At 39.0% G+C, this 23,375-nt stretch overlaps 1 protein-coding gene across 2 annotated transcripts in view; it reads right to left on the bottom strand.

The window, feature by feature from the left end:
- CADPS (calcium dependent secretion activator) overlaps window positions 1-23,375 on the bottom strand; it is a 452,323-nt gene that overhangs the window by 134,301 nt on the left and 294,647 nt on the right. For both annotated transcript variants that reach the window (XM_053668933.1, XM_053668932.1), the window contains exons 10-12: window positions 22,941-23,049; window positions 13,996-14,208; window positions 1,167-1,303 (exon numbers count right to left, since the gene is read on the bottom strand). In XM_053668933.1, the coding sequence (XP_053524908.1) occupies window positions 1,167-1,303; window positions 13,996-14,208; window positions 22,941-23,049 (459 nt within the window). The remainder of the gene's footprint in view (window positions 1-1,166; window positions 1,304-13,995; window positions 14,209-22,940; window positions 23,050-23,375) is intronic.

Raw genomic sequence — 23,375 nt, 5'->3', positions numbered from 1 at the left:
TTATTTTATCTACTACTATTTTAGCTAAAAATAATATCAAAATATTTTTAATATTTTGGCTTCTGGTACAGGAAAAAAAGAAGGAATTTAAAATAAAAATAAGTTGGAATAGACTTAGGATATAGCCATGTCACTAAAAAAAAAAAATTTTCTTTTTATTTATTTAATTGTTGTTCAAGTACAGTTTTCTGTCTTTTACTCCCATCCCAGCCCACCCCCCCTAGAAACAAATTTTCATTGTATCTGTTAATATCAATAATATGTAAACCTTAGTGAAATATATCATATCAATGATGTGCAGATATATTAATCTTGCAAGCAGGAATGAGGCTTCTGTATAAAGTCATTTTATCATTTCTTTTCTCTTTTTCTATTTATAAAGTGAGATTAATAATATTTATCTTTAAAAAATGTAGTAATGAATGGGTTGCAAAAAAAATGAATCAAGCCTTTTTGAGGCATCTTATTTTGATAGTATAAAGTTCCAAATGCATCTTCAGAAATCCAGTAAAGACATAATAGTTGTCCCTTGAATTTAAATGGATTAAATCTAGGCTTAAAATAGGATTGCAAAATACATGATCCTGCTGGAGAGCTGGACTTCCAAAAGCCTAAAGCACCATAAAAATTCCCCCAAAGGGTCATAATGCTTTAAATACTATTAAGAAAATGAAGCCACCCAAGCAAACAAAACAATTTAGCTTATGAAAAGTAAAATAAAGTTTATTTAAAAATCATTTTAATCCATCAAAAATAAACAAAAAGAACACATTCATTTCTGAGACAGGAGCACAGGGTCTTATCATCTGGGATGGGGAGGGAGGGGGATCGGAAAGTCTCAGAAACCGAGTCAATTTTTACAAGTTCTCCACAGCAGATGCCAAACTTGATTACCCTCTTGGGAATATTTCTCATGTAGCAGCTGAAAAGGGGGAAGCTCAGACAGGGAGGCTGGGGAATTGGATCCTGCCTACTGATAACTTCCTCGTGCTCGATGTTCTGTCTTTGGTAAGGAAAAGTATCTCAGCTCAGGAAATCAAGAACACATTTATAATTGTTAAAGGGGCTCTGTAATGGAGAAAAGGGCTTCTAACATAAAGGTAAAAATATTTCATTTAAAAAATGTTATCATGTTTAAATTGTTGTAGATCAAAGAATATACTTGCCAGGCAAGAATAGGAATCATTAAGTCTGTGATCCAGAGTAAGGCGTTGCACCATCTCAAAGAGGGAAGCGTGGTCAAAGTTACAGGGGTTGGACGAGATAAATTCATCCATGCCATGCTTTTGAGCTCTATCTGCGTCTGTTCGTTTATACATGTAGAGAGAGACACAATTTAGAGAAACACATCACATTTTCTTTGACATTTCAAATACACGGGAATTCACTAGGCATTATGAACATTAACTGTTACCCATCACCTCCCACCAACATCTCTAAGTTATTCTTTTTACCTCCCATTGTCAACTTGCATCACTTACTGGTGAGTTTATTGCATTTCGGCAATAATATATTGGCATCAACATGTTTATCAAATGATCACAATTCCAGTGCCTTTATGCCGTTCTTTAAAATCTAAGCATACAACCGTAACTTCGCCTGCATTTCATCAAACACTGAAAGCAGATTGGATCTTTGCTTATAAAAGCATATTTAGCTTTTTAGGTTTTTAATAGATTCTGCCATTCCAGTGGTTATGTCTAGAGCAATTTCTCTACAATTATTGGGATTATCTGGAAAAGGGTTAAGCTGATTTTTAGCCAAGTGACAATATTTGTATCCACCTCTTCCAAGGCCCCATTGCCAATTTTGTTTCACAAAAGGTTTGGGTCCCCACACTCCAAAATTAAAAAAATAAATAACAAAAGATTTTTATTGAAACCTGGTGAGTAAGTTAAGTGGGAATTTAGTTTGTGATAGCTGAGGACATTGCCTTCCAGTGTGCTTACTCAGTTAGCAAAGCTTATGAAAGAGACAAACAAATTTACTCAGCAAGGGCTATGAGCTGCCATTTATTGTGAATTAATAATCTCAATGTATTCACACTTTTCCTTACAGGGTGAAGGCTGTAAGCAAAACCTCCTAAGGGCTAACTAATTAATCTCAATATGTGTAACTAAAATACTCTATACTCAATCAGCAAAATAACTCAGAGATTTCAAGCAAATCCTTAAGAGGCGGGAATGAGGGTTCTAAACATTAAAAGAATCGGCTCACTCCACCTCATATTTGTTCACTCTCCTAAAATGCAGACTGAAGGAAAAGAATCTTATATCAAATGAAATAAGAGTTTATTCATTCCCTTGCATGCAATATTCTTCTAGAAGACAGGGACCTGCCAGGGACCAGAAATGCTGTCAGGACACAGGGAAAATCAATTTCTGAGTTGAGAGGGTTTTTGGATAATATTTTCATACATGGCCTCCATCCCAGTTAGTTTTTTCTCCCTCCCATGCTTGGGGAGTGGCTGGAAAATTGGGTTATGAGAGCAGTGTGACTTTAAGATGTGACTGCTTGTGACTTTAAGATGATATTTTTTCTCACATTATTGATTTTGTGTATCATTTAAATATAAATATATGGTATGTTAGATTTATGCACTTTTGTTAGAATTTTTGAATTTTTAGTCATTTTTCATAAAAGCAGCAAGTGGTCAGTGTTTGAACAGGATGTTTTGTTTTTGCCCAAGACACACAGATGCAACAGTTTCCAGAAGGCGAATTGAAGAATGAGTATTTTAATAGCCAAATTGTTCCATTTGGATGGTTAAATATAAGCTTTCAGAATGGATATCATATATGCATAAATTATATTAGAGAATCTGAAAGAATCCTCTTTACTGTGTTATTTACCTCAGATTTGTATTTAAGGAAGTGCTTTCAAACAATAAAAATGATTAAAACTTTTGAGGTTAGGTGCTTCATTTAGGAGGATTCTTTTGTTTTGTTGTTTGGTCTACATTTCCTCTTTGATTGGCTGGCAAGAGAAGTGGCCAGGAAGTTGGTGCTGGGGGAAAAAGTTAGCTGCTTGTGTGTGTGTGTGTGTGTGTGTGTGTGTGTGTGTGTGTGTATCTGTGTGCATGAGTCCTTTGGCAAAAGACAAGTTAAATATCTTGTCTTAAGCTGCTCCTACTTTAGGTCCCCCGGGCATATAGCACTCCTGCAATCTACAGAGATGGCATCTCTGTGTACCTCAGGACAGATTCTACCCTCTCACCTGCCTTCTGTTAGTCCCAGGTCAATTTAATTCAGGAGAAAACTAACAGTGGAGCACAGGAATTGCTCATCCTGTGGCATCCAACACCCTGTGTCTCCCCAGCTGAACAGACAGATGAGGTATTTTGCCTATCATCAGCTCCTTGCTCTCAGATTTCTCAGAGGCTGTGCAGGCTGATAAATGGGCCAGGCCCTTTCTTTGCCAGTTTGACTCTCCTATTTTATTGCTCTTCAATTATGATGGTGCCACTGGTCATTTAGCTCAAAGAGAAGGGGTCTCTTTTGTGGCTGCTAAAAATATAGCACATGTTTTAAGTCTCTTACTCTTTCTTTATGTGTTAAACCTCTTGAAAACTTTGTGATGAACTATTTTGCCTGCTGCCCACTCAGGAAACAGATCTGAAAAAAAAAAAAAAAGACTTGGCTCCTTCGCAGGGACCTGGATTCAGAACCACTCTCCGCCTCCCTAGTCCATCACAATACATCTTCACCCTGCCAGTGCTTGGCTTAGAGTACATCTAAAGAACATTTTTGGTTTTACTTATGTTTCAAAGCTGGCTTACTGAAAAACAGGCTTTAGCCTGTTTTCCTTTTGAGAAAGTAACCCTATCAACATATAGATTAATTTCCCCATCTTCATTTTTTTCTCTCTCTGGGTCCACATGTAGAATGAGCCTATAATGGATTTGGAGGTTTGGATTCTAGTTTGAGCTCTGTTTCAAAATAGCTGTAGGATGCTGGCTGAGTTGTTATCTCTCTGAGCCTCAGTTCCCTTGTGTGTAAAATGAGCTGAGCTTTCAGTTCCCTTTCTGCTGTCACTTTCATTTGATTATCCTTAAGAACCCTTGCACACCTTCTATATGTGTGGGGTGAAACTTCATGTGGTAGGTATTTCTAAAATAAAAGGAAAGCCCCTGGATTTTGCTTACACCATTCTGAGTAAAATCACCATTTACTCAGAATTAGGCTCCTTATCTCAATGCTTCCAACAACTCAAGAGTGGTTAAAAGGGTGGCTAGCTCTCATTGGCATCTTTGAGATTTTCATTGAGCTTATTGTATTCAGAAAAAGGATGAGAAGTGGAGGCCGGGAATACTATTTTAAGGTATCAGTTGAAGAGATTTGATTTTTAAACTCCATTTGGGCAGGGATTTTTGTTGTCATTGTTGTTATCTATGATATTCCTAGAAACTAGAACAGTACCGGGTACGTATGTATTACTATAATAAATTTATTCATTGAAATAAATAAATAAAAATTTTCAACAAGTATTTTCTATTTTTTCACTTCATGCAATGTTGATATACTAAATTCAATGGGCACAAGTTTATTGGAGCTAAAATAATAGGTGGTGAAGTGGGTGGGCTTAGGAGATCACAAAGACTGCCTTTGAGGCTAGCTCTGCCTTTACTAGGTATGTGATGTGAGTCAGGTTGATTAGAATTTCTGAGTCTCATTTTCCTCACTTGTAAGCTGAGAACAGTGTTTGAGTCTACCTTCAGAGGGCTGTTGAGGGGACCTAATGGGAAATGGTGCTAAACCACCTAGGCGCCTGGCACAGGTAAGTGCTCAGTAAACTGTGCCTATGAGCACAGGCTTCTTACTGCTCTCGAAGCCAGATTGTTTAATGTTCTTAGAGAGTGAAGGATGTCTCCAAATTTATAGCTTACATTAGTTATAGGTTGTTTCTGAAACCACACTGTTGCCAGGAAGCTGGGAGTCCTTTCCAATCACTCAGCTTGATGCCTCTCCTTTGCCCCCACATAGCCAATCTCTGTGTCCTTTGTGGGTTTTGCTGGGTTATATTCCAATTTCTCCGTGGATTTACAGACAATTAAATCCCTAGGTATTTGGTAACATGTTCCTTGAGGGTAAGTTTCTGATTTGTTATTTCCCTTTCCGGCTCCCAGAGCAGTCAGGTCCTTAGAAGGTGTTTATTAATGGACTTACTCTGACACCTCCATCCCAGAAAACTTCCCACTGACTTTATTAAGGAGTCACACACATGGGGATTCAGATGGCATCTTGCAAATCCCAAAGTGGGAACATGTGCTCTTAGGGGAAAAAAATCTTAGAGAAGGAAACAGAATTCTAGGTGCAGGTGTCTTTGGATACCATTCAGATTGTCTGCCTGTGTCTCCATACATGTCTAGGACCATATGCATTACATATGTTGTCTATTTTAAAATAAAACACTGCAGTGGTCCAGCTGTTCCAAATTCTGTTTCAAAGAACTTGTGGGTGCTTCCCAAGCAACACCATATAGTCATCCTTGCACTGTCCCAGTCTGTTCTTCTACAGTGCCAAACATTAGAAATTAAATGCTCTTTGCAACCCAATTTCCCTCTCTACAAACAACTGGTTTGGGTTGATTTAAAAAAATGAAAACTCTAATGTTGACATTAGCAAGGGGAAAATAGCCTAGAGCTAAAGTATGAGAAAGTTAATTATTGAATTCAGGATACCTTGGGATCATTTCCTTTGCCAATGTTTGGCATGTGTCAACAGAATGGAAATGAATTTTAACACTAGGGTGAGCAAAATAGAATTAGGAGAGTCAAGTGGCTGCTTAAAACTCCAATTATGTTTGGATTATTGCTTGCTTTAGGGAGATGCATACCAATGCTCTTTATTATTATTATTCTTAGGAATCAAGGATTGACTACTTCATTTTAAGAATTGACTTCAATCTTTGCTCTTTACCTTTTCCACACCTGAATGAACTGCTCCTAAGTTCTGCTTGGTCTGCAAGAGCTCCAAAGGTCCTGAAATGGGCAATGTGATTGGAGGCTCTATAGCTGAGTCATAATTCAATATGCCTTTCAAACAATGCTACTTGTTTTAGTTCTGGGGGCTAACTGCAGAAAGATTTTGAAGTCCTTCATAGCATGGGCATAGGAAACTAACTTCAGACTAAACTTAGATGGATAAAGCTGATATTGGTACTTAACTACATTAAAAACTTAATGCACTGTCAGTGGTGTCCATGACGCAAAAGTATGCTGATGGACACACACAGACTAATGGGAGGCAGGTACACTTTCAAGTGGAAACTAACCAAAACCTTTCATCCAAGTTTGCTCAGAAACTATTTTGGTTGGGCATTTAAGGAATGTTGGGAAAATGTCAGTTCCTAAAGTGCTACATTTATGTAGGTTTTGTACTCTCATTTAATCTACTTCATTAAAATTCAAGTGATATCCTCAACTGACCACCCTACCATTTATCTTGTTCTTTAATTGATCATGATGTTTGATAGGCTCATCATATTCTTTTCTTTCTCCCCTTCGCAATGGAAAATATATATAATTTTTAATGATTTCTTGTTATAATAACAAGCATAGTTATGTGATCTTTTTCAGATATAAAAATTCTTAGATAAGTTTGCAATAAGGTCTACCAAACCAATGTACTTTTCTTGGGGGTAATAGGTTTCAAATTTTTGTTTTATTGAGGTTTTCCTATTATCTAAGAGCTAAGAGAATGAAGACAAAAATTCAGTCTCTCATTTTATTTTATAATGTTACATTTTGGGAGTTTTTGTAGGCTAGAGAAAAAGAAATTCTGCTGTTGCAAATAATTATAACTGTATTAATAAATTGTCTGAGAGAGACTTCTTTCTTTAATGATCTCTTTTATAATAAGCTAGAGGTAGCTATTTCATCACTGAAATTCAGAGCACAGCTATGGTTGCTGTTACTCATGATGGATGCTAAAGGCAAGAGAATAGCTAATGTAACTTTAAAGTCTTTGTGAACCAAAACTGCAAATTAAAAGGTGACTTTGTATCTTTCTTATATAGAAAATGTGTACTTGTCATATCTGCTTGACAGTACCGGAGTGAATGTATGGTTTGGACAATAACGAACAATGACAGTAGTCAACCTCATCAGAAGACATGAAATAAAGAAATGACAATGATTGATGGCAGCTGGCTGTTTACAGATTTTTCTAGAAGAGTTTTTCTTGCCATGATCAAGTAACCAGGGGATGTTGTGCCCTTCCTGAGCTCCACGCAACAAGCAAAAGACTGGTCCTCCCATGCCTGCTGCCCTTGAGAATCAACTTAATTCCTTCATGGTCCTTTGACTAAATCAAGCTAACCTGCATGGCCAAAAAAGGATGGCTGCTTCAGAAGCTATAAAGGGCCATAGTGAATCCTGCAGAAACCTTGAATTAAAAAACTACTATGGCAATACACCCAAGGGAATAAATATATGATGTATACTTCAACATTAATTTTATTATTCTTTTTAAGACAGCTGCTTTGAATAAAAAGCACTGCAGAGATTTTGTTAATGACCTCAAAATAAACAAATATATAAATGATATTTCACTTTTCCTATTGTAATTATTATATTTTCAATTAATTTACAGAGTACTTGATGTTTTTACATTGCCTGCAACATGAGCAAAAATAAATTTTCTCTCCTTAACCAACTAATAATGTACCTTACTGTAAGTCATTATCTGACATGAAAATACTCAACTGATTAGTGAATACTATGTTAAATGTGTCTGAAGTAGTTAACAAAAAAAGAAGTTTCTTTTAATATGGTCTATTTAGGTCATATCATGGTATTTGGAAAATTTTGGGCCTGATTGTGGGGGTATATTCTTTTAAAAGGTCATCTAGTTTTACAATGGAAAGAAAGTGATTTGCAGTGTGGCTTTGGGTCATGCAAATTAGTTAATGTTGAATTAATTATTTGAAGTTGTACTCCTGCAATATAGCAATTGCAAGTTGACAATATAAGAAGACATAGCAGAAATCTCATGAGACAAAACTATACAAAGGAGTGAAAGCAAATGAGTATCTGGATATCTACTGGAATAGCAATGCGTTATTGTACAACACATGTGAATTTACGCAGAACAAAATCCACTCAGTCATCAATTCATCCAGTCTTTCTTTCAGTCTTTAAAAAAATTAGAGCAAAGTCCTAAATTCCCACTAAGTGCACATTCTAAGGGAAGCTTTTAGAAATGCCTCATCAGGCATTAAAAGGAAATTAAAGTTAAATTAAATATCTGCTTGGAATGTTTAAAAAAATCTGTCTGCTAGCCAGGGGTACATTTATGCAAAATAAAATAAAAAAGAAGAAAGGAAGGGGAAAAGAAAGCAAATTAAAGAAAGAAACAAACATAATTAGAAGAAGGACTATTATTAAATGATCAGGAGGAATGATATGACCTACGACTTCCAAATTAGCATTCAAAATATTCAAGTACATATTTGCCTGCTCTCTTGACCAATTTTTCTAGCTCCCTCTAATGTCAAGTCTGTCCTCAACACATTTTTTGGTGGTCAGGTTTTTCCTACAAGAGTAAAGAAATTGTATATTCTCCTTAATTAATAACTGGAATACTGAAAAAAGATTTTCCTGTTTTAGTTTCTTTTTTCTTTTTCAGGTATATTTTTAGAAAAGCTAACACAAATACAAGTGATGTTGAAGAAGTTACTGTTGTCATTGTTCTTCGGGGAGTAGCAGAGAGATGTACATTTGAGTCCATAAGTCAAGCCCTCCATGGCATTGTAACCTACATAGACTCAATCATGTCCTTAAGTTTCTGTTTGTCTGTGGCAGTCCCACACAGTACTGCTCTCCTTCAAAATTAATTCTCTATTGGGTCTTACTTAGAGCACACCATCAAGCCAGGTAGAATTAATTCTTTAGTGTTCAAATGATATTTTACTTTATTAATTGTATTTTGCAATTTCTTAAAATCTTGCTCAGTTAACATCTCTGGGTTTCCTACTTTTCTATCTGTTAGGATGTCCATGGTTACTATACCACTGGTATGCTGACCATTCTAATCTTCGAAATGGGAAAGGAAAAACAACAGCAACAACACATTATCAGAGTGCAAAATGATCTGTTTTCGGGCATTAAGCAATCAGGTAGCTGTGAATTCCATGAAACAAAGGTATTGTTTGCCATTTCACTATGATGTTGAATAATAGTCTTGGAATGAAAAAAAAAATCAGATGTTAACAGCTGGCTTTACTCAGAGGATCATTTGATGCCAATATGAAAGCCAAGGAGAGGAGGCAATTATGCACACATCACATGCATCCTAGTTTCAGTATGGAAGCTTATGTTTCAAACCTAAGGTCAGGAGAATAACATGAAAAATTTTACTACGAAGTCTAGACATGAGGAAGATATAAGAGGAGAGGGAGGAAGCACATTGCAGGTGTCAGATAATCTAGTCTGATTATCTGAGCTGTGCTAGCTATAGGGGAACACTTACCCTTCAGTCCAGCTAGAAGTTAGCAGGGTAAGAAGGAACAAACCAGAATAACATAAAGACTAGCAACAACGCTCAGGAAAGCAGACAGGAGTTCTAACCTAGCAGCTAAAGTTCTTGGGTTCGAGCAAAGATAGAACAAGAAAACTTAAATGAAACAAAACAAAACAGAAACCAAAATTAACCCCTCCCCCCAAACCAACAGTAACCAAGACCCCTGTAACTGTTGAAGACTGTTCAGGTGGTAGCAAAAATAGGCCCCCAACCCCCAACTTTGGGGATCTATGATGTGATTAAACATTATTAGTTGAGAAACAGACATTAAAATGAGACTCATTGCAAGTGATATATCAATCATTGACCAAATAGTAAAGCTTAAAATACCACCCCCCCTCCCACTCTGAGATGCTGGTTTTTTCTGTTCCTCTAACACAGGGATCAGGTGTCTCAGTGAGAGGCCACTTTGGCATAATAAATAGTGGCAGCACTCAATTACAGATTTGGACATCTTTTCCAAGGTAAGCAACATTGGCCTTAAAAATTGGAAAATTGCAATTAGTTATTTTAAAAAGTTGCATAACTGGGCACTGACTTAATTTCCCTCAAGTTTTAACCAAAAAAGGAGGGGGGAATTAAACTAACAACAGCACACCAAAAAAATCACAACAGAACAAAAAATTGTAATGTTTGGTGGAACCCTCCCAAAATCATTGTAGAGTCTCATACACAATAATGAATAGCAGGATCTATTTTTTTCAGCATTTACAGTTCCATATAAATACTCCACTCCACTCTTTCTTAGACGTGTCTTTTCATTTTGAAATTGAGCTTTTAACATTGCAAAAAATAAAAGCTGCACCCGGAAGTTCATTAAACTGAATTTAGAAAGACCCAAATAAATTCATAATTACTCCCAAGTTTCCCAAACTGTAAAATATTCCATTTTCAAATTTCCCTTGAACAGACAGCGACATGACAAGACTGGAGTGTTTATTTTTCTGTGCCCAAAAGTCCTCTTCCATTTATCTGTAGTTTCCCTTTGCCATGTAAATACTAACAAAATAATTACAAAGTTAAATCCTTGAAAGTTTTTTTTAAGAATTATTCACTTGCAAGAATGGCAAATATTCAAAGACAGGTTTTGATGAGATGTGTACAGAATAAAGTATTTAACAATGACCCTTACCTTTTGGAAGTCAGGGAAACCTTTTTAAAATGCAATACTTGATTATTTTTACTTTTTTGTTAGAGAATATGTGATTGAACTGAAGTGTGCAAAGTGACCCAAAGCAAATTAATGTAGAGACTGAGAACCAGAGATAAGTGAAAGATCAAAAAATTTCTATCTATTATTATCCTGTGATTGTTTTCCATTTTTTAAATATGCTTACATTGTTGTACCAGGTTGCCCAGGACTGAGGGGTGTCTGGGGACACAGGACTTTAGTGCCAAAACCAGGGAAGTCATGAGCAAATCTGGATGAGTCAGTCACCCAGAGTATGAATTCTCACTTAGCTGATTGATCTTTTTAATAGTAATGATTTGAATTTAACAAATTAAATGCAGCTGTGAATTATTTAGTACATCACTCCAATAAAAGTTATTGTACAATCCCAGAACCCTAACCATTTTTTTGGTTTGTATAACCACTTGTGACACCACAGAATAGAAAATTCCTGGTTCCTTGTTTGATCTTCCTCATGGGTTTCATACACCCCTAATTGCTAATGAGTCTCCTGTGCTGGTTTCTAAGTCCTGAAAACAGATGCCTCGCTTGCCGGTACTCTGGCTGCAGTTTTTATGAAGTGCCTGAATTAGCAATAGATCAGATTTGGAGCCGTGCTGAGGCTCTGTTTCTGGATAGTAAAGTAACTATGGGGTTACTGGGTTCCACACTGTTGGATTGAACCTCTGGGTAAGGGCTGCCATTTATTACATGGTGATGGTGCAGACTGGGCACTGTACAACTCAATAGGGGCCATTCACATTGTTGTCTGTGTAAAAAATACCTCCTGCAGCACAGTATGCATGGCTCTGAGTGGTGGCCTTACTCTCAAAGAATCTGGTAGGTGTGGTGGGGCCTCACACTATTTGGACAACCCCCATTCTTGGGCATTGATTAAGGAGGCAATATAGAAGAAGGGGGCTCAACAAACCAGGTATTGATAAATGTGAGAAGTGTGAATTATCTGACCTCAATCATCTTTAAGCTTTCTAATAAAAGTTTCTACGTCAACTCAGAGAATTACATACATCAACCTCATATGTACTCAATTTATCTTCCTGCTGATGCCTAATGACCAGCACTTTAATTCCACAGCTCAGTGAACCCTGTCCACAGAGGGAAATCAAAGTCAAGAGCCCTGAGTATTTCCACAAAGAGACAGGCATCTGTCTCTTCTTCTGCAGCTTCCATAAGTTGTCCTTTCTTTTTAAATCAGTGTTACTCCTGAATGTCCTTCCTCTTTCCTACTCTAGTGAGTGAAATAGTGGAGCTAAACACAAACCAAGTAATAATTTCTTAATTGGGATAGATGGCACACCAGACACACTGAGTGCAAAGTGAAATGCCTTCAGAAAAAATGGGAATTATTTGGAAATAAAACCAGAATTTTCCCAACATCACCCAAGATCCATGTTTTATAAGGTTGATTTAGATGATTATAATTAAGAAATTGTCTCCTGACACACAGATAACTCCATGTCAGAGGGCTATGATAGGTGTGTTGTTTCCAAATTTATTAAAAAGGAACCTATAGGGCAAGGTGAAAGGGGGAATACCATCACAGAGTTGTTTTTTTTTAATTAAATAAATATTGGGTATGCTTTTTCTCAACCAATGACTAAGCAGTTAGGAAGAGATGATGCCTTCTCTTTTTATAGCTCTCGAACCTGACTATCACAAGAAGAGAGTGGGGACATTGTGGGTGGTTGTGGTCAGGAGGGCTGTCCCTTCTCCCCCAAGTCCCTCCTCAACCTCTTCCTCATTCTTTCAGGATTTTTGTGTGGAAACCTATAGTGAGTATGTGACTATTAACGATGTTCCACAGGGAATGCATCTTCCTTTATGAACCATCAGTATTGGAGAGGAATTCCTGGGAGCACCTGATTAATAGTATTTGTCATCCAAAAAGTTTTTCCCCATCAGCGAAGGTGTTGCAAGGTTAATGAGGATGGTCTTCATTAGACAGAAATAGACATGGCTTCTATTAGACGATTCAGTGGCAAAAGAATTTACCTCTATTTAATTATTCCACCCATATCCATACTTTGTTTAAGAGCAAGAGAAAAGAGACTATGTCAAAGCACTATGCTAATGGTGAAGTTTGTATGGCTGACCTTCACACTTGCTTTCCCTTCTGCTGCACTTCTCTTGCTGCAGATGTTTGTGGGACTGACTCTCTACTATTTGAACTTAAGCTCAGATCATCTGTCTAATATCCCCTCTCCTCATTCATTCTCCAAGGCATGAAGCATGACCTTCCTCATAGTATTGCTCAAAGTCTGAGTCTATTTTATTTGTTGACTTGCTTGCTATCTAGATTCCTCCACTGGTATGCAGGCATGAGCAGGTCAACAAATAAATAAAATAGTCTGTTCATCATTAGTATGTCTCATCACCTAGACAGTTGCTCAATAAACTAGACTGAATGAGTGGGTTCCATGCTAAAGTAAGGAATCACTGTGATTATTGCTAAAAATGACTTGTCCCTGAGCTCTAATTGACTTGATAATGATGGTAAGGCAAAACTCACTATTTAGGGTTAATGTTTATAGCTAAAATAAATTACTTTGTTTGGTGCTGTATGTTTCCAACAGTGTCATCTTCTCTGTTTAATAAATGTCTCCAGTGTATGCTGGATTTCACCTTACCCAGTGCATCAGAAGAGTTGAGAGATAAAAACTATCCCTGGGTAGCAAGAAGACATGGCAAAGGGGAAGAAATTAAAATGCATGCAGAGACAGGAGAGAAGAAACTGAAAAATGAACTAGGTCTACTTACTTAAAGAGATGGCTTCATTTTGGGGTTCTGGTATTTCAGCTAAGAATGGGACTTTAGGTACCCTGGTTTTTATTTGTTTGTTTTCTATTACATGTGATAATGTAAAAATTTATTTGTAAATGGTTTTAATTTGTAAATAAAATTTGCAAATTAATTTTTTTAATTAAAATTTTGGTTCAACCAAGCCCTATTTAAGTAATAAGAAATGGGGGAAGAACACACATAATCTACTATTTTTGAAGGACTCAAATACATATTTGGTTGTGAATCCCAAACTCTCACAAAAAGATAAAAATCCACCTAAATATACTTCTTTTTGTTTAGTCTTTAGAGTGTCAAGTATTGCACTTTAAAATTATTTTCATCTAACATGTTTGTCCCAAATTTTCCCCTGAATTCACTGTTTTTTTTTTTAGCAAACATGATTTTATGAATGTTTAATATTAAAGCATCTAGATTTTTCTAGTTCACCTTTGGAAGATGTATTCTACAGAACTATTTTGAACAAAGGGCATATTTACTTACAAAATTGGGAGATGGGGGCATCCAGCTGAGGCACATTCCCTCCCTTGGCGTTGAGTTTCTGCACTTGGGTTGGGGGCACAGGTTTGTGTGACTGTCCAGTGGCCCGATACATGGCTTGGACCCACAGGATGCGATCTTGCTCATCATCACTTGCAAATATTACAGTATCTCCTTCTTTGACTGCATTGAAGAAGGCTCGGCCACCCTCCAAACCTGGAATAAAAGGGAATAAAAACTACTAAGCTGAGCTTCAACGTTCTTGGCAGGACCTAGCTCTGAGAAAGGTGGTTTCTGATGCTTTCCCTTGGGCTAGAGAGGGGAGGAGCAATTTATCCGACTCCAGTGGGAAGGCTGACACCCACTTGTCTGGAGTGGGGCTGTGGTGTTAATAAGGCGTTTTTGAGACTGGCTCTGGTCTCTGTCTTTGTCTGGCAGGGGACAGAGTTGTCAAGCAGGCCACCCACAGGTTAGGTAAGTCTCTGTCTACAAATACACTGTTATTTTTCTCATTCTTTACACAAACAAACAACAACGAAATCTACCCTGACTTTCCCACCCTAACTTTCTCTTTTGTTTTCACTATCAGGGGATCTCTACCAGGGCTGCTCAAATTTTAGTGCACATATAAGTCCCTTAGGCATCTTAAAATGTAGCCTCTGATTCAGTAGCTCTGGGGTAGAGCCCAAGAGTCTGCATTTCTAACAAGATCCCTGACCATGCAGGTGGTGTTGGTTCAAGGACCACACATTAAGTACTGAGGGTCTCTCTCCTTCGATTCTGCCTTACTGCCCCTCCAATCAGGCTACTGCCCCACTGAAACTTGTCAAGGTCCACAGTGACTTCCATATTGCTGAATCCAATGATGAAGTCAAAGTTCTCATTTTATTCTATACATCTACTATCAGCAAAATTTGACACTCTCTCTATTCTCTTTGAAATGCTTTCTTCGTTTGGCTCCAGGTTATCTGATTTCTTCTTCCCTCCTTGGCTGCTGTTTGTCAGTCTTGTTTGGGAGTTCCTTCTCCTCCTCCCTCTCTTGTCCTTTAATGTTGGAGCATCTTGGTGTTCTGTTTTTGGACCTCTTCTCTTCTTTATCTACATCCTCTCTCTCAGTAATGCCATCTCTCTTAAATACTATGAATATGCTCATGGGCCCTACATTTCTGTAGGAGACCGTTCTGCGTGGCATGGGCCCAGCTCCCACTCAGAGATGCACAGGACCCACACCCACGGATAGGTTCTCCCATGGGGAATCAGGCCTGCAATATGCCTCAGCTGCTTTGAGACTTGCTTTTGCTAAAACTCCCTCACCCTGAATTGCAGCAAACATTTACTGCAAAGTAACTTCCTAAAACCCTTGCTAAAACTCCCCAGTATGGAGTGTAACTGGTTCAACCACTTTTCCCTTTTCATTTGCTAATATCCTTATTTTGTGATGTGATTAGTGGCATCAGCTCCTTTGATTTCTGTGAAAGGTAACCACCTAAAGTGAACGTGTGGATAGTAAATGAGGACCATCATGTAATGTGCCAAGAAACCCAATAAAGGCCAGTCATGGCAAGGGTCATGGCTTTTGCTCCCCTTGAGAGAAAAACCATGCTGTCCCTTTTCCTTCACAGGACTCAGTAGTCCATGTGAATGTCTTGTATCTCATCCATAATGTGGTGGACCCGATGAGCTAGGGTCCACACAACATTTCTACCTCCATTCTGGATGTCACCTTTTGAATTGCACATCTTAATATCTAATGGTTTTCTTGGCTCCTCCATGTGGATATCTAATCGACATCTGCACTATTATACCCAACACTGAGCTTCTCGTCTTTCTCCCAAACTCCTCTCCAGCTCGGTGAAGCTGAGCTCAGAGAAGCTCATCTGTCTAGCTACTCAGGCCCACAGCCTCTCTTTGGACTCCTCACTTTCCAATGGAATTCTCATGGCTTAATCTTTAGGATAATATAGCAGAAGTTGGCCTCTTCTTCTAACCCCAGTGCTACTACCCTGAATGTAGCCACACTCACCTCTGGTCTGGATTATTTTATAGCCTTCTATCTGATCTGTCTGCCTTCATGTTCACTCTCTGTAGCCAAAATGGTGGCCACGGTAATTGGTTTAGCATAAAAGTCAATTCATGTCACTTGTTTGCTCAAAACCTGCCAGGGACCCCACTTTTCACTCAGAAAAAGTATAGGTTCTGACAAGGCCTTCAAGGCCCACAGGGATTGACCCCCCCCTACTTTTATCTTTATCTCTTACTCTCTCCCTCATGCACACATATAAGTACTCACTTCATGATGGCCATGTGAGCCTCTTGCAGTTGAACACTTTGGATGTGTTCTCACCTCAGGACCTTTGCACTTGCTATTTCCTGTGCGTACATCACTTTTCCTCTAGATATATGTATGATTCTCACCCTCATTTCCTTCATGTCTTTGTTCAAATGTCACATTCTTGTGCAAGTCTTCCCTGACCTCTACCCCTCATTACTCATCTTTCTTAGCTTGCTTCATTTTCTTCCATAGTTCTTAGCACCATCTTCAAAGCTATACAATTTACTTCATTTCATAAGGACAGGGACCTTTTTCTGTTTTGTTCACTGCTGTGTCCCTGGTACTTAGAATAGTACATGGTATATAGTAGGTGCTCAACAAGTACTTTTTAAATGAATAAATGAATGATCTATAGAACCATCTTTTTCCATGGACAGTTCTCAAGGTTACAGTTTAGGAAGAGGGAGGCAGAAGCTTCTGTTTGAACTCAGGCCACAGTTATAATGTGTCTGTCAACATACTCCAAAAGCTAGTATTTTGAAGTTACCGGGAACTCTCTGGCCAGAAATAGAGCTTCATGTCTTTCATCAAGTTTCCTGTCATCCTTCCAGTTATCAGTGAAAATTTAGAGAATTATTGGAGTGATTAGCAGCTGCAAATTTTCAACAAGTCTCAGTCACTAACCCACTTGGCGTTTAGAATTGAAGAAGGTGGCATGAAGATTTCACCATGTATATTTCACAAAAGTGGGTGCGTGTTCTCAGTTTGAACTTAGAGTTTCCTGGGATTCTAGAGAGAGGAGTTCTGGTCAAGAAGGAGGTGTAGGCAGAAATGCTCTGCTTCCTTACACAATTAAAAAAAAAGGATAACAACAAATTTAAAAACAAAAAACAATTAGAACTGCCAGAAAAATCAAACTGTATGGAAGTCTGAAAACAAAGGAGTTCAAGAAACATTTCTTCAGACTGGTAGGAGGTGTGGAGTTGGGCAGCTGGGGCAGAGAGGATGCGCAGCAAGGTAGTGGCCACCCCTGTGAGGTGGGGGCTGGCTGATGGGGTGGTTCCACATTTGTGTGGTGGATAAGCCAGAAGGAGCAACTGGAGATAGAGATAGACCACAAAACCCAGGGTTTCAGCATGAGAAACTAGACTCAAAACCTCTGGCTGTAAAAACCTATGAGGGTTGCAACAGTGGGAAAAACTCCAAGCCTCACAGGAGTGCCCATGAAAAGGCCCATAGGATCCTAGAGCATACACAGCCCCACCCACCTAGGAGTCAGCACCTGAGAGAGCACAATCTGCCTGTGGAAAGCAAAGGAAGTGACTGAAAATGGGATGAGAGCTGAGCAAACAGCATTGTTCCCTCTCTGATCCCTCCCCCACAGGTAGTGCAATAATGCAGGGAAGAGGGTTGCCCTGCTCTGGTGAATACCTAAGGCTCTGTCTCCTACAATGTAACAGGTACACGGAGACAAAGAAACATGGCCCAAATGAAAGAATAGATCAAAACTCCAGAAAAATAAGTGACAAGGAGATAGAAAACCTATCAGCTGCAGAGTTCAAAACACTGGTAATCAGGATGTTTGCAGAAATTATTGACTTTGGTTGCAAAATGAAGGAAGAAATGAAGGTTATACAAAGTGAAATAAAGAAAAATATACAGGGAACCAACAGTGAAGGGAAGGAGACTGGTACTCAAGTCAACAATTCGGAAAAAAGGAAGAAATAAACATCCAACTGAAACAGAATGAAGAAACAAGAATTCAGAAAACTGAGGAGAGGCTCAGGAACCTCTGGGACAACTTTAAATGTTCCAACATCCAAATCATAGTGGTGCCAGAAGGAGAAGAGGAAGAGCAAGAAATTGAAAACTTATTAAAACAAGTTGAAGGAAAACTTCCCCAATCTGGTGAAGGAAATAGACTTCTAGGAAGTCCAGGAAGCTCAGAGATTTCCAAAGAAATCGGACCCAAGGAAACACAAACCAAGGCACATCATAATTACATTACCCAAGGTTAAAGGTAAGGAGAGAATCTTAAAAGCAGCAAGAGGAAAGGAAAGAGTTATATACGAAAGAGTGCCCATAAGACTATCAGCTGATTTCTCAAAAGAAACCTTTCAGGAAAGAAGGGGCTGGAAAGAAGTATTCGAAATCATGAAAGATAAGGACCTACATCCAAGATGACACTATCCAGCAAAGCTGTCATTTAAAATGGAAGGGAAGATAAAATGTTTCCCAGATAAGGTCAAGTTAAAGGAGTTCATCATCACCAAGCTCTTATATGAAATGTTAAAGTGACTTATCTAAGAAATTGAAGATCGAAAACTATGAACATTAAAATGACAACAAATTTACAACTATTAACAAATGAACCTAAAAACAAAGACAAAAACCAAGCAAACAACTAGAACATGAACAGTATCTCAGAAATGAGAGTACATGGAGGGTTATCAGTGGAGAGGGGGAGGAGGAGATTTGGGGAAAAGGTACAGGGAATAAGAAGCATAAATGGTAGGTACAAAATAGACAGGGGGAGGTTAAGAATAGCATAGGAAATGGAGAAGCCAAATAACTTATATGTATGATCCATGGACATGAAGTAAGGGGGGAGAGGATGCAGGAGGATGGAGGGGGTGCAGGGTAGAGGAGAATAAAGCAGAGAAAAAATTGGGACAACTGTAATAGCATAATCAATAAGATATACTTTTTAAAAATAAAGTATAACTTTCAAGAAATTAAAGAAAAAGAATTTCCTGGGATTCTAGAACAGTAAGTGGCTAATTCTTTACATGGAGGGTCTAGTAGTATAGTATTGTTAATTAAAGATTTTTGGTGGTTATAATTATGAGGAAATACATTTCCTAATTTTTTAAGGAGTGTTTGAAAATGTAAAAATTGGGTAGGTGATATACAGTTAGGAAGCTGGGGAAACCTGATGAAATGAATGCATAGCATGATAATGTAGAAAATTCTGGAGGAGCAGGAGAAAGAAGAAGAGCTTTGAGGGGAGATTCAAGCTATGAGAAGTGAGTGAGAAGGAACTCAAAGAGGAGTGGTCAACAGACCTTTTGCAGTTTAGGCTCATGGTAACCTTTGGGATGAGCTCTTTAATACTGTCAGGGAATGCCAGGTACATGTCACTGGGTAAGAACTTTCTCTGGCCCTCATCCCCAGGGGCTGCAGCTATTTTCACAAAGTCAGTTAACAGGGTTCCTTCAAAATGGAGAGAAAGAGAGAGAACGATGCTAAGAAGTTTTCAGATTTTTATTTAATCCTCCCAACAGCCTTCTGAGAGAAGTACTATTATTCTCATTTTATAAATGAAAAAACTGAGTCACAGAAAAGGCAATAACTAGTGGATGAACACAAAGTGGGACTGCAAGCATCAGAGGTGGGCTTCTAGTCCTGGCTGTCTGAAGCAGAGCTGACAACTGTAACCACTGTGTGGTATGGCCATGCAGCCTGGACAATGTGGCTGGCCACACAGCCACAGCTCTCTGAGCATCAGTTATTGACAACACTGAAAAGCGCGATGGTAGAGGCATCAGGATAAAGAGAAACATCTACAGCAATGGCAACACGACAGCAAGGAGAGCAACAGAGCTTTTCCAGAAAGCACAGGAGACAAGGACACACCAACGATAGCAAGGAGACAGCAGAGCAACCCAGATGGAAAAATCTAAGAGAAAGGGAAGGTGAACACTGACAAGTGCTTCAAGACAGCAGAGTCTTAGACAATGTAGCAATTTGTGGGGCTGAATCCGCAAAATGGGATGTATGAGAGTGCACGGGTTCTCTGTAGAGTACCCCACAGGTACTGTCCTGTCAAGATCAAGAGGACATGCCTGGAGTGGACAGAGGCAGACCAGGCAAGGAATACTGGCCAGCTCCCTGGGGGAGAGAGTGGCCAACAGCACACATGGACATAGCCTATTTATGGCTGTGGTACAGTTGTTGAAGATTTCATTTAGTTTAAATTGTGCCACTAAATTATTTTGAATGAATATTCTTTTATTTGAACACTCCATCACTTACTGTAGTAGGAATTGAGGCTCTGTTGCATGTTCTCTGAACCACGCCCAGAGAAATGTAAAGCAAAGCATTTTTACCTTTAGCTTAAAATGAGTAGCCTACCCTGGGTGGGCGGCTCAGTTGGTTGGCGCATCATCCCATCCACCAAAAGATGGGGAGGTTCAGTCTCCAGTCAGGCCACATACCCAGGTGTGTGCAGGAGGCAACTGATCAATGATTCTCTTTCCCCCTTCCTCTCTCTCTAAAATCAATAAATATATCCTCAGGCGAGGATTTAAAAAAATGAGTAGCCTGTATATAAAAATTTACAGTTATTCACTAATTTCTCAAATTAGTATGTCAAGGACCCTAAATAGGTAAATTCTATTTAGTGCAAATGTTTGTGTCTGGGTGACCACTGGGTGCCAGGCTAGGCAAGATCTTACACAGTTACAACGCTACCTACCCTTAAACATCTCCACCAGGTGTTTACTGGTGTTAACTGGTGTTTACTGGGTCTATTCACAACCTGAATAAAGCCAAGAGGAGGGGGACAGATGAACTCAAAATCCTCTCCATTTGCACACTTACCTTTCAGGGGGGAGACTCCTCACAACTCTGTGGACATTGGCTAACCTGTACATAACTTCTGATCCCTGGCTGGCAAACTTTACTGTGCATAAGAATTCCCTGCAGAGCTTGTTGAAATATGAGGAGTCTGCTCTCTCCTCTTCTGGTTCATAGGTTAGGTGTGGGGTCCAGGAACTTTTATTTTACATAAGCACTCTTTGAGAAATTCGGAGTTAGACTTTTCTTATGACAATTGGGAGCATTTAAATCTCATTTTCAATCAAACATTACTCTGAAAATAAATAAGACTTGGCACACAGAAAGGCAAAGAAGAAGTTGCTTGTTATTCTCAAGAACATAATTTGCTTTTTCTTTTACATCTTTGGTAAAGGAATTTATAAATTATATTCTGTGGGATCAATGCAATGAAAAAGAAGAGAAGCTTTTATAATATACGTGCACATTCCTTTTGCTTGTAGATAGAACAGCTTTCTGCCCTCTCCTGCCTCCCTGCAGGAAGAAGATTCTGTTTTCATGTGATAAAATAACTACTACGACTTCTTGCAAGTGCTACGGAGTGACAGGGCTGTAACCCTGAATCCCAGCTCAGTTTCTTCCTTTACAAAATGGGATAATAATCCTGGTCCCGTCTACTTCGTGGGTGGGATTGCTGTGAGGACCAAGTGCAATCATGTGGAGGAAAAGAGTGGTGAATTACTGTCAGAAGATGTGATCATTATCCCCTCTCATACTGGACCACCAGCCTCCCTCTGTAACCTGGAGGTTTTAGTAAAGACGAAATCCATTTCTGTGAACAAAACTCAGTGGTTTGAGGAGATCGCAAACCATCACAGGACACAGCCGAGGGTTGGCTTTTTAATACAGGAGCCACATTCTTTCCGTGAGATGTGACATGAAATTCTTTCAAACTTGTAAGTTCTATTCATTATGAAAGATTTCCAGACAGAGCCTTTAATTCACGCTTTATGTGGTCAGCTCTGTATCCCATTTTGTCAGGATGCTAATGACCTCCTAGTGCATGGGGCTGGTCCAAATCATTCCTGTGGCAATTCTGAAGGTGCTAATTTCTTTAAGTGGGTGGGCGTGTGGCCTTCCCTGCCACACCCTTCCAGGTTAATACCGCATCTTCTCTCAAACTCTGTTATTCTTTTATGTGTATTTTGTTGCATGTGGAAGAGCAATATGGGAGTAGAAAAAAGGTTTTGGGCCAAATAATGCAGTATGGTTGGAAATGCTTCCCTTGTGCAGATTTGGCATAAAAATAAACTTCTCTGGGAGAGGGCTGTTGGTGCTTGTTGTTCATTAATATGCTGAAATGATTTCACACCACCCTCCGCCCATTTTGAAGGTTCTTTGAGGCTGATTTCTATTCATTTTTTTCTGGGAAGAAGATAAAATGGGTGGGGGTAGCAAGAGAGGTGTGAGGGGGCAGGATATAGAACTTATGAGAAATACTACCATTTGTGTGGTTCTCTTAGTTACATAAGGCTTAGGAGCTTGGATGTCTATGCTTGTGGATTGGTGTCATCTTAGGAAAAAAAGACATTTAGGGAGAGCTATCTTTTTAAGTGCCATCAGCCAGCCTTGAATTGTAGTTAGCATATATAGATGCACAGGGTAGCCTCACATGGACATGGAGGTATAATAAATACATGGACACACATCCCTGGTGGAAAACCACACACACACACACACACACACACACGCACACACACACAACCTTGGTGTGTTAACATAGGACTTCTTTCTCAGGATTTTTTTTTAGCTTTGTAGGGTAGAGTACATATTTGATGTGGATACAGGTATGTAAAAGAAAAACACATTATGTTTTCTTTTGGGTTTTACAAGGATCCCTGGCAAAACAAAACCATTCTTGATTGGGAACTCATTTACTCAACCAAGATAGAAGTTCCATGAGGTCAGGGATTGTCACTGTCTTGTCACTTGTGAAAGGCTGGGAACGTGGCTTACTTTAAGCTCAGCATGGAGGAAGTGCCCAACAAATATTAATTGATTATTGATTTGGGAAGGGGGAGAGCTCTGTAGGTTTGCGGCCTACAGGGTGGGTGGGTACCTGGCTGGGGGTCAGTATAGTCCACAGTGTAGCCGTCCAGTTGTAGAAGTTCCTGAGGCTCTGCTTTTTTCTCCCGATAACTGCACATGGCAAAGGTGTACTGACTGACCTGGGAAGGAAGAAAAATTTGTGAGGTTGGTCCCCTAGAACCCATCTTCCTAGAAGAAATGCTTACTCTTTAAGCCTGTCCTTTTCCCAAGGCCCTGTGCTCAGGAGCTAGGTTCAAATTGAATACTGTCACCTCTTGGCTGTGTGACATGGAGCAAGTTACTTCCCCTCGCCGGTCGTCTTGTCGTTTCACCTATGTACTGCATGTAACGTGAGAACTACCTCCTCATACACTCCATTCGAAGATTGAATGAGTTCATGTGTGAAACGCACTTAAACACATTTCCTAATGCTTAGTAACTGCTGGATAATAGTTTGCTATTATCA

The sequence above is a fragment of the Artibeus jamaicensis genome, unplaced genomic scaffold, assembly GCF_021234435.1.
Source record: "Artibeus jamaicensis isolate MK-2021 breed Jamaican fruit bat unplaced genomic scaffold, CSHL_Jam_final contig_519, whole genome shotgun sequence".
Lineage (NCBI taxonomy): Eukaryota > Metazoa > Chordata > Mammalia > Chiroptera > Phyllostomidae > Artibeus > Artibeus jamaicensis.
Note: the sequence above shows the minus strand (reverse complement) of the source record. Positions and strands in the feature narration are given on the sequence as shown.